This window comes from Lepidochelys kempii, chromosome 3 (assembly GCF_965140285.1).
Source record: "Lepidochelys kempii isolate rLepKem1 chromosome 3, rLepKem1.hap1, whole genome shotgun sequence".
Classification (NCBI taxonomy): Eukaryota; Metazoa; Chordata; order Testudines; family Cheloniidae; genus Lepidochelys; species Lepidochelys kempii.
Genome location: NC_136382.1, coordinates 164,035,705 through 164,047,794, shown reverse-complemented (window position 1 = coordinate 164,047,794; position 12,090 = coordinate 164,035,705). Strand labels below are relative to the sequence as shown.

Below are 12,090 nucleotides of genomic sequence, written 5' to 3'. Positions count from 1 at the left end.
TGTATGCTACCCACCCTCCCAGCAGGTGTTGGGTGGGGACAGAAGGGGATTTGGCCAGACATGTACTATTCTCCAATGATCCCCTGTCAGGGGAACTTAGAGTAGTCCCTAAGCTGCTCTCAGTAACAGTAAAGAATAGGAAAGGAAGAGATATGATGAGGTAGTATAGAAACACCCTATAAGAGGCAATAAGCACACATACCCAGAGCGAGAGCATGCCAGGATACTCTGGGGCAGGGTTTCCTATGCCTTCTTGCCTTTTAGTGCACCAGCAGAGCAGAGTCATAATTAAGCTCTATATATTTAAGTAAATAAATTACTAGGCTTTTTTGCTAAAATTATGTTCACATTTCTTCCTCTGTTGCAAACATGATGGGTTTATTTATTCACTGTATTTTATATACAACTTTAATTGGTCTAACTGCACAGTCATCAGTGAATTTATTTACCCTATCAAACTGTGAGGTCTTGCCTAGATGTGGTCAAACATAACTGCTGTTGCCACGATCAGAGCCAGTTGTTTAAATACTCAGTTGTGAGTATCCAGTGAAATAGCTTTAAATAACAAGATAAACAGTACAGCTGCCAACCCAAAGTAATCTTACACTGAGGGGGTAAGTAGCACAGAAAATTTCCTCTTTGTCATTTTGACTTGGGTTTGAAGCTAGACCTGGGCTTAGTTCCAGCTCAAAAAGCCGTTCACTTCAAAGGCTCCTAAATCGTCCCAAGGAGCTAATTTTGGCAGTCAATTGTTTTTGTTTGGCCAGGCATCTTAATAGCAAATGCCGTCTGCTCTGCCAGATGAAGACTTCTTCAATGTTCGGAACCACCATTCCCAATTTTTTCCTGATAAAAGGGATGGGTGTTTGCTAGTAGCCTTTTTCCTCAAAAAAAAAAAATTGTGCATAACTTATGTCCTAAATTTTACCTTGCATAACAGGAAAATTAAAACGGAAGAAAGACCAATGGAACTGTACAATATCTACAGACCTCTTAAGTATACTAAAAAATAAAAGTGAAAAAACAAACAAAAATACCCAAACTTAACTGTCTTTTTTCCTCTCTGTTTTTTCTAGGACTTTGAAACAGTGTTACCATCCATTGATCTCTTTGATAAGTTTGGACAAACATATTCCAAAACTGGGCAAATAGTGTAAACATCTATCTATACTGTATTTATTCTATCCAGTATAAGAACTTCTGATAAGCTATAAAGCTAGCAATAAAGATCTTTGAGACAATGCAAAGCACAATGTTGATTAACTTTCATCTAAGGATTGTAAATGTTTTCCATAAAATGTTGTATGCTACACCTATAATAAAGTAGTATTATACTACTTGATCTTTTAGAAATGCAGTTTTTAATATTAAAAATCTTTTTATAGTTCTGGCAAATGTAATGAATTAGGAAAACTGGCGGACTCTTATAAGTCTTTTATAAAATACTTCATTTATTTATATAGTAATTAATGGAAAAATCATGGATAAGATCCTGCAACTGTATTTATTAGAATTATGTAACAGGTGTTAACTACTATAGAAATATTGTTTTCTCTGAAACATGTAAACCTTGAATCTAACTCATGGAAGAATCTACAAATGTTGAAATTTTCTCCTTTGGGGCCTGAACCACATCTTTTACAATCAATGGCTCCCAGGGGAGCTGGATTGGGTCATTTATACAGAGATTACTGCTTTAACTTTTCAACTTTTACATCCTTCAACTTTTCTGTGCTTGCTATAACTCTGCAGAATTAAGAAAGAAAAACTGCAATTCTGTAACACTTTCACATATTACCTTGTAGGCAAATCCATTTATGCATATTTACAGTATTCTACGTATTGCATTTTACTCCTGGTCCAAAATATCTCTTGTGATAAGAAGACTGGCACATGGGAGGATATGCTGCAAAACAACCAGGTTATAGATGGTTAAGGATGAACACATTTTTGATGACACAAAATTCATTCAGGTCACCATATCCCACATGCATTTTCACTAGAGCACCCTTGGTTCCCATTAACTGCAAAGTTCTGAGCATCCTGGGTTCCCATTAACTGTAATGCGAATCAAGAGTGCTCATCACCTCCTGGGAGGAGGAGTTCAACACTTTGCAGGACTATTATTTCTTCAAATAATAATGTCAGTGGATTCTGTTTTCATAGCACTTTGCTGTCGGAATGCTTGGAGAGATACTGCATTTTTCTCCTCGTGTAATCTGGAATATTTGCAACTACCCTTCTCAACTGAAAACAACTTTTTTTATTGACAATTTTTTATAATATGGGTCTACTGTCCTCTCCAAATGAACATGCAACTCCTTTAATCCGAAGAGGTGTGTCTATACTAGGAATTGAACCATTGCTGACAGAGCTTTGCAGCAGCAAGTCTCCCTGAACCAGTGCTGAAAATAGTTTACATTCTAGTATAGACAGGGCCAAAATATTTTCAATCCCATTTCAGAAAGTCTGAGATTTGTGGGAACCAAAGGACAGGAGAACCCTCAGAGATCGGAGGAAAAACATATTCCACATTTTATAAATGACAGTGGTACAAAGAGAGGAAGAAAGGAAGACTATATTTTTGTTCTTTTGTACTTTTTAGTTTTTTAGCAAATTCCAGCTTTTAAAAGTTTGTCTTTCTGAGTTGCAACAGGAAATGAATGTCCTTTAATTCTGGTATGTGAGAAACAGCAACTTCAGACAAGTCCCTTCTGTTACGATTTAATTTCACCAAATAAATCGGAGTGCTTCTGTGCTTTGTGGAGGGGGCTGAGCATGAGACGCTTGCACAAAACTGTTGATGAATAAAGATGCCACAGTAATTTTTAGATGTGAGAGCTATCTATTTGATTGCTGCCGCTTCAAGGTAGTTCATCACTTCACAATAACTCACCCTTGTGTTGCCTCTTACTTCCATACCACATTTTCCCATCAGTTCGATTAGAAATGGCAATACCTTTATCAGATTAATCTTTCTTTCTTTTAATATCTCTGACCCCAAGATAAACAAAACCTACCCATACAGACCATCATTGCAGATGCTAGAGTTTTCAACAGCTGACAGTTCTCAACATAGATTAAGGTTAAAAAGAGTCCTTTCAATTCACTCTCACTGTTTGACTCAGCTCTCTCTCTCGTTCTTTTAACCCTCATTCGTTTAATTTTTTTAAACACAACAGGCCATTTCCCATAAGCCTTCTTACACACAAAGTATGTCTGTGGATTTTATTTGAGTAAGAGACAGCTCCACAAATGCAGCAAAGTAATAACTTTATTACCTGTCACTTCTTTCTCCAGATGTATTTTTGTAGGGAAGACAATGCTCTCCTTTTCAGCATGGGACGATATAGAACTTAGTTAATTCATTGTCATGTATAGCCCCTAATATACCGTGCTGCCACTCCAGAGTCCAAGGTTCAATTCCTGAACCCTTTCTCTCACTTCTCATGCAAACATAGTATTCTGCTGAACAGTTAAAATGTCCTGTTAACTTTGATAGTGAATACACTTCTTTTTTCCCTTGTCTAGAACAATGATAAGTACATATTGGTACCTTACCTTGGGGATGGAGTTCAATCAGGGAAAATGTCAAGGAACTCTGCAGGATCTCTTTTAGAGATGTGCAGGTGAAGTTAGGCTAAAAAAATTGATTTCATACAAGTATTCCAATGACTGCTCTACTGATTGTTTTTCTCCTCTCTTACACTAATTATATATACACATACGAACATACACCCTACTACTAGTTTATTAAGCTAAAGCTTTTCTTTTAATATAAAGGCATAGTAAAATAGTTTTCCCACTAGATATCCAAATTCCAGTCAATATCGGTTACTGAAGCCAGAGTACAAAAAGTAGAAGAGGCTTAAGCCCAGACAACAAGCCCACTGCTGAAGAGTGGAAAGAAGTAAAAATGCTCAGAACCCAATCCACGGAGGGCCTGAGCATCCTAAACCCAGCTGGTTTCAGAAGTTGAGGGCACTCAATACCTTGCAGGAGGCACCCAGCACCTGGCAGGAATAGGCCCTTATTTTGGAATACCATGAATAATGCAAAAATAATGTATTGGTGAATGTTAACAGTTCTGTAGTATTTCAGAAAGGGAGAGACGGTGAATAGCCTTTAGACTATAGGCCAGGCAAGACCACAAGGAAAATGTGGTCATGTCCTCTTGTTTAAATCAACGTGACTGCATGTGGCAAACCCACAGTTTTTATTTATTGTCATTTAAATCTAGAATTTTATTTATATTCACTACAAGAACAGTTATGTAATAGGGGTTTTGGCTACTTTGTATGACTAATGTTTGCAGAATTAGGCTATCAATAGAAAAAGAAATAATTTTGTACATGATTTACTTTACTATGGTAATCGCTCCTACCAAAACTAAGTTTGCTATCTTACTTATAGTTATCAAATTACCATGTATACTGTGGATAAATGTTAGTTGTATTTTATTTTCTGTTTTCTTCACTGTAGATTTCCCTTGTCAATAAATCTATTGCTTCAAACATATTAACATTGAATGTTATTTTGAGAAGCACTTGTCACAGTTCAGGGCCACAGCACCGGTATTTCACCTTAGTAGTCCAGCAGGAGCATCCATTCGTGGCTTTCTGCTCCCCAGCCATTGCCTTTTTGGATGGAGATCCATGTCTCTCACCCTTCTCAATGCGGTATTCCCATGCAGCATAGATCCCTGCCTTCATAATGTATGTCCCGGCACAGATAAGCTGTCCTAGGCCACCTGCTTGCTTTCTCTTCAGAGACTTGTAACAGAGTGATTGTCAACCACTGTAGGTTACCATGTACCACTTCCTATGCAAACTTACTTTGCTCTTAAGGTGAAAAGCATATTGGAGAAAACTTTGTAAAAACAATTCCACAATAATGCATACACAGCTGCATTTTTAATACTATGAACTCCAAAAATGTTAAGCTTAATTCAGTAAGGTTTAACTTAATTCAGTGTGGTTTGTCCAGGATGTCACAGCACTCATTGACTATACTGACAGTTTCCAAAGGGATGTTACAGCCTATTTTCAATGTTCGAGATCTGAAGAATACCTTATTAAGATAGCTACAGATGACAATACAAGTAAGGGAACACTCTGAAGTTTTGAAACTGGCAGGACTAGAAGACGTATCCCTTTGGTGAAGGGACAACAAACTTATCAAACAACTGTCAATTATTTTTGAAAATTAATTGAGAAGTGGGAAGGGGTCAGAGGACTGGTACAAAAATTAAAAATTGTGTGTCAGTCTTTAAAAAAGAAAGAATTGTGGTTGTGGCAATTGCCATCCATTAAGTGTAACTTCAATCCATAGTAAAATAATGGAACAAACATGAAGAGAAAACAAATCGTTCGACATCTAGAGGAAAACAGAACTATGGGAAAAAAACAAATTTAAGATGAGTTAAAAATCATACTAGACAAACGTGACAGTAGCTTTGTATAACTGCAAAATGTGACCCTGATTCTGTAGTCAGATCTGCAAAGGCAAATCCTTGTGCCTGCTTGGAGCTTCATCAAAGTGTCTATGGCACTAATGCTTTCGAAACGTTTGCGAGTGGCTTATCCCTGATCAGAGACACGCTATTACTGTTGGCATGTTGGTGCTGCTTTCCTTGGTGCCTAACTAGAACAACACAGTGCGTGTCTTTGAGGAACTGTGCATGTCAGGAAGGAACTTTAACCAGAACCTCCCTAGCAAGTCAGTCAGATTTCTTCATTCAGCACTTCAGACACTCGGAACTTGCGTCACTAATTTGCACACGATGCCGCTTGAGCACTTTAAGCTCTAGGGTCTGTCCTGAGAGATTCAAGCATTATGGCTTCTGCCTGCACATCGGATGCAGTAGCGTATATGCCAGGTTCCCACGGTTTGAATTTGCCTCTTCAGTTTCCATGATAATGTTATTGTCTTGGTGATACCAAGGTCTAGTCTAATCTTGGTGATGCCAAGTAGGCATCCATTCGGTGGGTTGTTAAATTGGCGTACTTTTACAAGCTGAGACTTCCTCATGAGATTTTAAAGCAGAAGATGCTTAGCTCTGGGAATGTTTTCTCTCAGGGAAAACCTATACTGGCGAACACCAGGCACCATCTCTTACCACCAATCACTTTCTGCCATTGCTCCGTGTTTGAAGATGTTGCAATACTGCTGCCCCCTTCAGTATAGCAGACAGTGTGAGCATAGAAAACTTCTTTAAACAGAAGCAGCTGAACAGCCTCTGCTGTAACCCAAAATGGTCTCAGCACTCATAGCAGGGAACAGTTGGCTTTTAATGTCCCCAAAGGCAGTGTTGCCATAGTATTGCTGGCCAATGTTTTTGATCTGCTCTCTACACTCTTGTGGCCTAGCTAATTTGTTGCTGCAGCCGTTACAGACAGCTGCTTTAGTGTCTTCAAAGGGTGGTTATTCAAGCTGAGAGAGCCATTTAAAATGTACCCAATGAGGCTCCACACATTAATGCTTAACAATTAAGACCTCTGCAAGCACCCAATTTAGGAGTATTCTACATTTCAATCAGAGTCGGCTGGAGCTCCGAAGGTCCATCAGTGACATGTCTTTCACAACTCAACGGTCCAGCACTTTCATCATCTCAGTAGCTCTGCACAGTACAGAACCTGAGAGCTCTCTTGCTATGGATATTAGAGGGATAAGGAACTTTTGAAGTCACGTGATGCTATGCTCTGGGATGACAGAAATTCCCCACCAGAGAATGCGTGTAACACCTTATCACTAAAAGCTGGATTACTCCACACTGATGGAGACCCCTGAAACCAAAAGGAGTTGCACCTAGGTAACAGAGAACAGAATTTGGGCCTGTGTTTTGTTTATCCAAATTTATATTTCTTACAATAAAGCATTACTTCTGAATTTTATTTTGCACTAATGTTTACAAGGATTTCTGGTAAGCAAGAATAGAAAAGGCTTACCCCTCTTCCCAGAGCCAGTGTTGGCAAACATGATCAGACAATGCAAAACTAGCCAGTTTAGTATTCTTCCATCTCTTAACAACTCAGCTCATTAATGAGAAAATCACCCCACTGCTGGCACAAGCAGATACAGTCACTTATCAGTACACTGAGTTCAGTTTACAGTACTCAGATTCATATTCATGATCACAGAATGCAGTGGAGCAGTTGATTAGCACACTGCTGCATTAAGCAATCACTGCCAAAATGAGACATGTTGAGATTATGCATTAAACTGCATCCTTAAAGAATTTTTTGGTTAAGAAATTGCTAAACTGCTGAAACCTGTCGAAATAAATCACTGCGGCACTTCCAGAGAAAACGTTCAGTCTCTATGTACATAATGTTTACTTCAAAAAGCCTGGGCTGTTTTACAGATGAGATCATATGATCTTCCAATACAAGTTTAGCCAAAGTCCCTATTATGACACCTAATTGCAGTTACAAACTAGGTGAGAACCATCCCATACTTAACCCTCTTCCCTGCTTGCTGTTACTTTGTTCTGACTCTTTTTAGTTACATTCAAGCTAGTCTTCAAAAATCTAGTTTCTGTGCCTCAGCTTATAATACAACAAGAGGTATTTGTAAATACAGAGGAGCAGCGTTTGTTTCCTTCATGACCATTTGCTGTCTTAAAAAGAGGCAACTTCAATATACTTATGAATTGGAAAGGGATTGTTCAAAGGAGTTGATGCATAAAAGCAAGCGAGCCCACAGGTCGACGCCATTTTAAAAAAATTTCTTGACGTTTGCAAAGGATGTCTGTCTCTTGCACAGCATTGTCTGCATTCTCCAGGCAGATGTTTCATTTGACTCAAGAATATCTCTAGCTACCAACACAACATTGTCCTTGCAATTTGTCGTACATGCCGTGTGTGTGATCTACATTATGTCATAGATTCTCTGTGTGCGATCTACTTAGCCTGCTGCTACAGGCTATTAGTCTGGAAAAGAGCTTTCAAATATAAAGAAAAAGGGGGAAGCAGAGTGTTAATGGCTTTTACTGTAAGTCCTATGTCCACAAGTATTATAGCATGAACTAAAGCTATGGGTCTTTATGTGTTATGGGGATACAGTCCATCAAAATATCACCTCCAGAAAATGAGTATCTTTTCAGTGGTAGTTGCCAGCTGGAAAAAACAATACGATCAATGAACTCTCTCTCCTTCCATCATGCAAACATTCACAAGACTGAGTGATGTACAGAGCAGGGTGAAGTGGTACAAATAAAACAGCAAACAATCCAAACCTTCACCCAAAATATGACCTTTAATGAAGCCATTCTGAGATTTGAAAATGTTTGACCTTAATTTCTCCATTCCTTGCTCTTTTTTTCCTTTTTATGCGTTTATGCACTTTATGGTTCTGGCCAAGAATGGAAGCAGAATTTCCAGAATTAAGTAAAGAAAGGCCATTCTCCTGATATTATGGACCCAGTTTTTCAGGCCCAAGAAGTTCAGCTAACAGAGAGAAGAATACAGAATTTTGGGTATTTATCCAAAACAAACATTTGAACCTTTAGAGGTTGAGCCCCACATTGCACTGATATCAGGAATTAAGGTGATGAAGTAAGACCTTAGCCCAATGCATGATAACTTGCTTGTTTAATTGTTACCTCTGTGACAGGTTGGATCACAGAAACCCCCTGGGAGCTGCCACTTGATGTGCCAAGACTACTTCTGCTCCTGCTTTCCTGCCCTGTCAGCTTAGGACTTCAGTGCCCTGCCTGGTTTGTGCCAGACCCGCTAGTGTGCTGCAAACCCAGACCCAGGTCTGAACCACGTCCCCTAACAGCTGTAGGCTTAACTGAAAGCAGCTTACAGAAGTGTTCCTGTCCTTGATACTCAGATGCCCAACTCCCATTGGAGTCCAAACCCTAAATAAATCTGTCTTACCCTGTATAAAGCTTATACAGGGTAAACTCATAAATTATTTGCCCTCAATAACACTGATAGAGAGATATGCACAGCTGTTTGCCCCCCACCCCCCAGGTATTAATACATACTCTGGGTTAATTACTAAGTAAAAAGTGATCTTATTAAAAACAGAAAGTAGGATTTAAGTGGTTCCAAGTAGTAACAGACAGAACAAAGTGAATTACCAAGCAAAATAAAATAAAACACGCAAGTCTAAGTCTAGTACAGTAATAAAAACTGAATACAGGTAAAATCTCACCCTTAGAGATATAATAAGTTTCTTTCACAGACGGGACACCTTTCTAGTCTGGGCACAATCCTTTCCCCTGGTACAGCCCTTGTTCCAGCTCAGGTGGTAGCTAGGGGATTTCTCATGATGGCTCCCTCCTTTGTTCTGTTCCACCCCCTTCTATGGCTTTGGCACAAGGTGGGAATCCTTTGTCTCTCTGGGTCCCCCCACAAAATGGAAAAGCACCAGGTTTAAGATGGATTTCAGTACCAGGTGACATAGTCACATTTCCTGTGAGACTCCAAACCTTCATTCCTCCCAGCCTGACTCACAGGAAAGCCTGCCTGCAAACAGAGCAATCCACAGTCAATTGTCCTGGCTGATGGGAGCCATCAAGATTCCCAACCACCATTAATGGCCCACACTTTGCATAATTACAATAGACCCTCGGAGTTATATTTCATATTTCTAGTTTCAGATACAAGAGTGATACATTTATACAAATAGGATGACCACACTCAGTAGATTATAAGCTTTGTAATGATACCTTCTAAGAGACCTTTTGCATGGAGCATCTTCCAGTTACATTATATTCACACTCATTAGCATATTTTTATAAAATCATATAGAGTGCATCAGAACCTCATTCTGTCCATTTCCCCTACCTCTGTTTATTAGGTGTCTCATTCACATCCTGCATCATAACCTAGACTGTGAGCTATCTGGGCCAGAGACTGTCTTTTCACATGTCCATAACTACACTTAGCACAATGGGACCCTGTTCCGTGATAGATGCCCCAGGCACTACAGCCATACAAATAACAATAACTAAAAGACATCCAGGAGATTTTAGTCATATATAGGCTTGGAAGGATTAATTTGTTATCTGTAAAATGTCAGTAAATATTGATTTCACCACATACATCCAAACTGACAAAAATATATTTTCATTGATAATAGTCAAAATTTACAGATAGGTAAAGTAAGAACAATGCTATTTGAGAACTTTAGAGTTTGATTTAAGGATATTTACTTTGTATATTGTGACTTGTGATGTTGAGCTCACCCTCCCCCCTAATATCGTGCAACTTTGAAAATTTAAACAGATAAAAATTGGAAAAAATGGATAAACATCAATATTACCTGTCAAAATTATAACAAAATTAAAATTGAATTCTTCCAAGCCTACTCATATAACACCTAGGGACTCTGTTGCTACCCACCCAAACTACCACTCAGCAGTAGAGAAGGACAGAAAGAATTGGCCAGAACCTGAAGTCTTACATACATACTTACATAAGAACATGACATAAGAATGGCCATACTGAGTCAGACCAAAGGTCCATCTAGCCCAGTACCTTGTCTTCCGACAGTGGCCAATGCCAGGTGCCCCAGAGGCAATGAATAGAACAAGTAATCTTCAAGTGATCCATTCCCTGTCGCCCATTCCCAGCTTTTGGCAAACAGAAGCTAGAGACACCATCCCTGACCATACTGGCTAATAGCCATTGACAGACCTATGCTCCATGAACTTATCCAGTTCTTTTTTGAAACCTGTTATAGTCTTGGCCTTCACAACATCCTCTGGCAAGGAGTTCCACAGGTTGACTGTGCGTTGTGTAAAGAAATACTTCCTTTTGTTTGTTTTAAACTTGCTGCCTATTAATTTCATTTGGTGACCTCTAGTTCTTGTGTTATGAGAAGGAATAAATAACACTTCCTTATTTACTTTCTCCACACTAGACATGATTTTATAGACCTCTGTCATACCCCCCCCCCATTCGTCTCTTTTCCAAGATGAAAAGTCCCAGTCTTATTAATCTCTCCTCATACGGAAGCTGTTCCATACCCCTAATAATTTTTGTTTCCCTCTTCTGTACCTTTTCCAATCCCAATATATCTTTTTGAGATGGGGCGATCACATCTGCACGCAGTATTCAAGGTGTGGGCGTACCATGGATTTATATAGAGGCAATATGACATTTTCTGTCTTATTATATATCCCTTTCTTAATGGTTCCCAACATTCTGTTCACTTTTTTGACTGATGCTGCACATTGAGTGGATGTTTTCATTGAACTATCCACAATGATTCCAAGATCTCTTTCTTGAGTGGTAGCAGCTAATTTAGACCCTATCATTTCATATGTAGAGTTGGGATTATGTTTTCCAGTGTGCATTTACTTTGTATTTATCAACATTGAATTTCATCTGCCGTTTTGTTGCCCAATCTCCCAGTTTCGTAGGATCCTTTTGTAGCTCTTCGGAGTCTGCTTGGGACTTAACTATCTTGAGTAGTTTGTATCATCTGCAAATTTTGCCACCTCACTGTTTACCCCTTTTTCCAGATCATTTATGAATATGTTGAATAGAACTGGTCCCAATACAGACCCTGGGGAACACCACTATTTACCTCTCTCCATTCTGAAAAGTGACCATTTATTCCTACCCTTTGTTTCCTATCTTTTTTTTTAACCAGTTACCGATCCATGAGAAAACCTTTCCTCTTATCCCATGACAGCTTACTTTGCTTAAGAGTCTTTGGTGAGGGACCTTGTCAAAAGCTTTCTGAAAATCTAAGTACATTATATCCACTGGATCCCCCTTGTCCACATGCTTGTTGACCCCCTCAAAGAATTCTAGTAGATTGGTGAGGCATGATTTCCCTTTACAAAAACCATGTTGACTCTTCCCCAACAAATTATGTTTATCTATGTGTCTGACAATTTTGTTCTTTACTATGGTTTCAAACAGTTTGCCCGGTACTGAAGTCAGGCTTACCAGCCTGTAATTGCCAGGATCACCTCTGGAGCCCTTTTTAAAAAGTGGTGTCACATTAGCTATCCTCCAGTCATTTGGTACAGAAGCAGATTTAAATAACAGGTTACAAACTACAGTTAGTAGTTATGCAATTTCACATTTGAGTTCTTTCAGAACTTTTGGGTGAATACCATCTGGT

At 39.0% G+C, this 12,090-nt stretch overlaps 1 protein-coding gene across 3 annotated transcripts in view; it reads left to right on the top strand.

Moving 5' to 3' along the window:
- SPATA17 (spermatogenesis associated 17) overlaps positions 1-1,244 on the top strand; it is a 146,378-nt gene extending 145,134 nt beyond the window's left edge. For all 3 annotated transcript variants that reach the window (XM_073338910.2, XM_073338909.2, XM_073338912.2), the window contains one exon: positions 1,077-1,244. In XM_073338910.2, the coding sequence (XP_073195011.1) occupies positions 1,077-1,157 (81 nt within the window). In that variant the 3' untranslated portion in view covers positions 1,158-1,244. The remainder of the gene's footprint in view (positions 1-1,076) is intronic.
- The last annotated feature ends 10,846 nt before the right edge of the window (positions 1,245-12,090 follow it).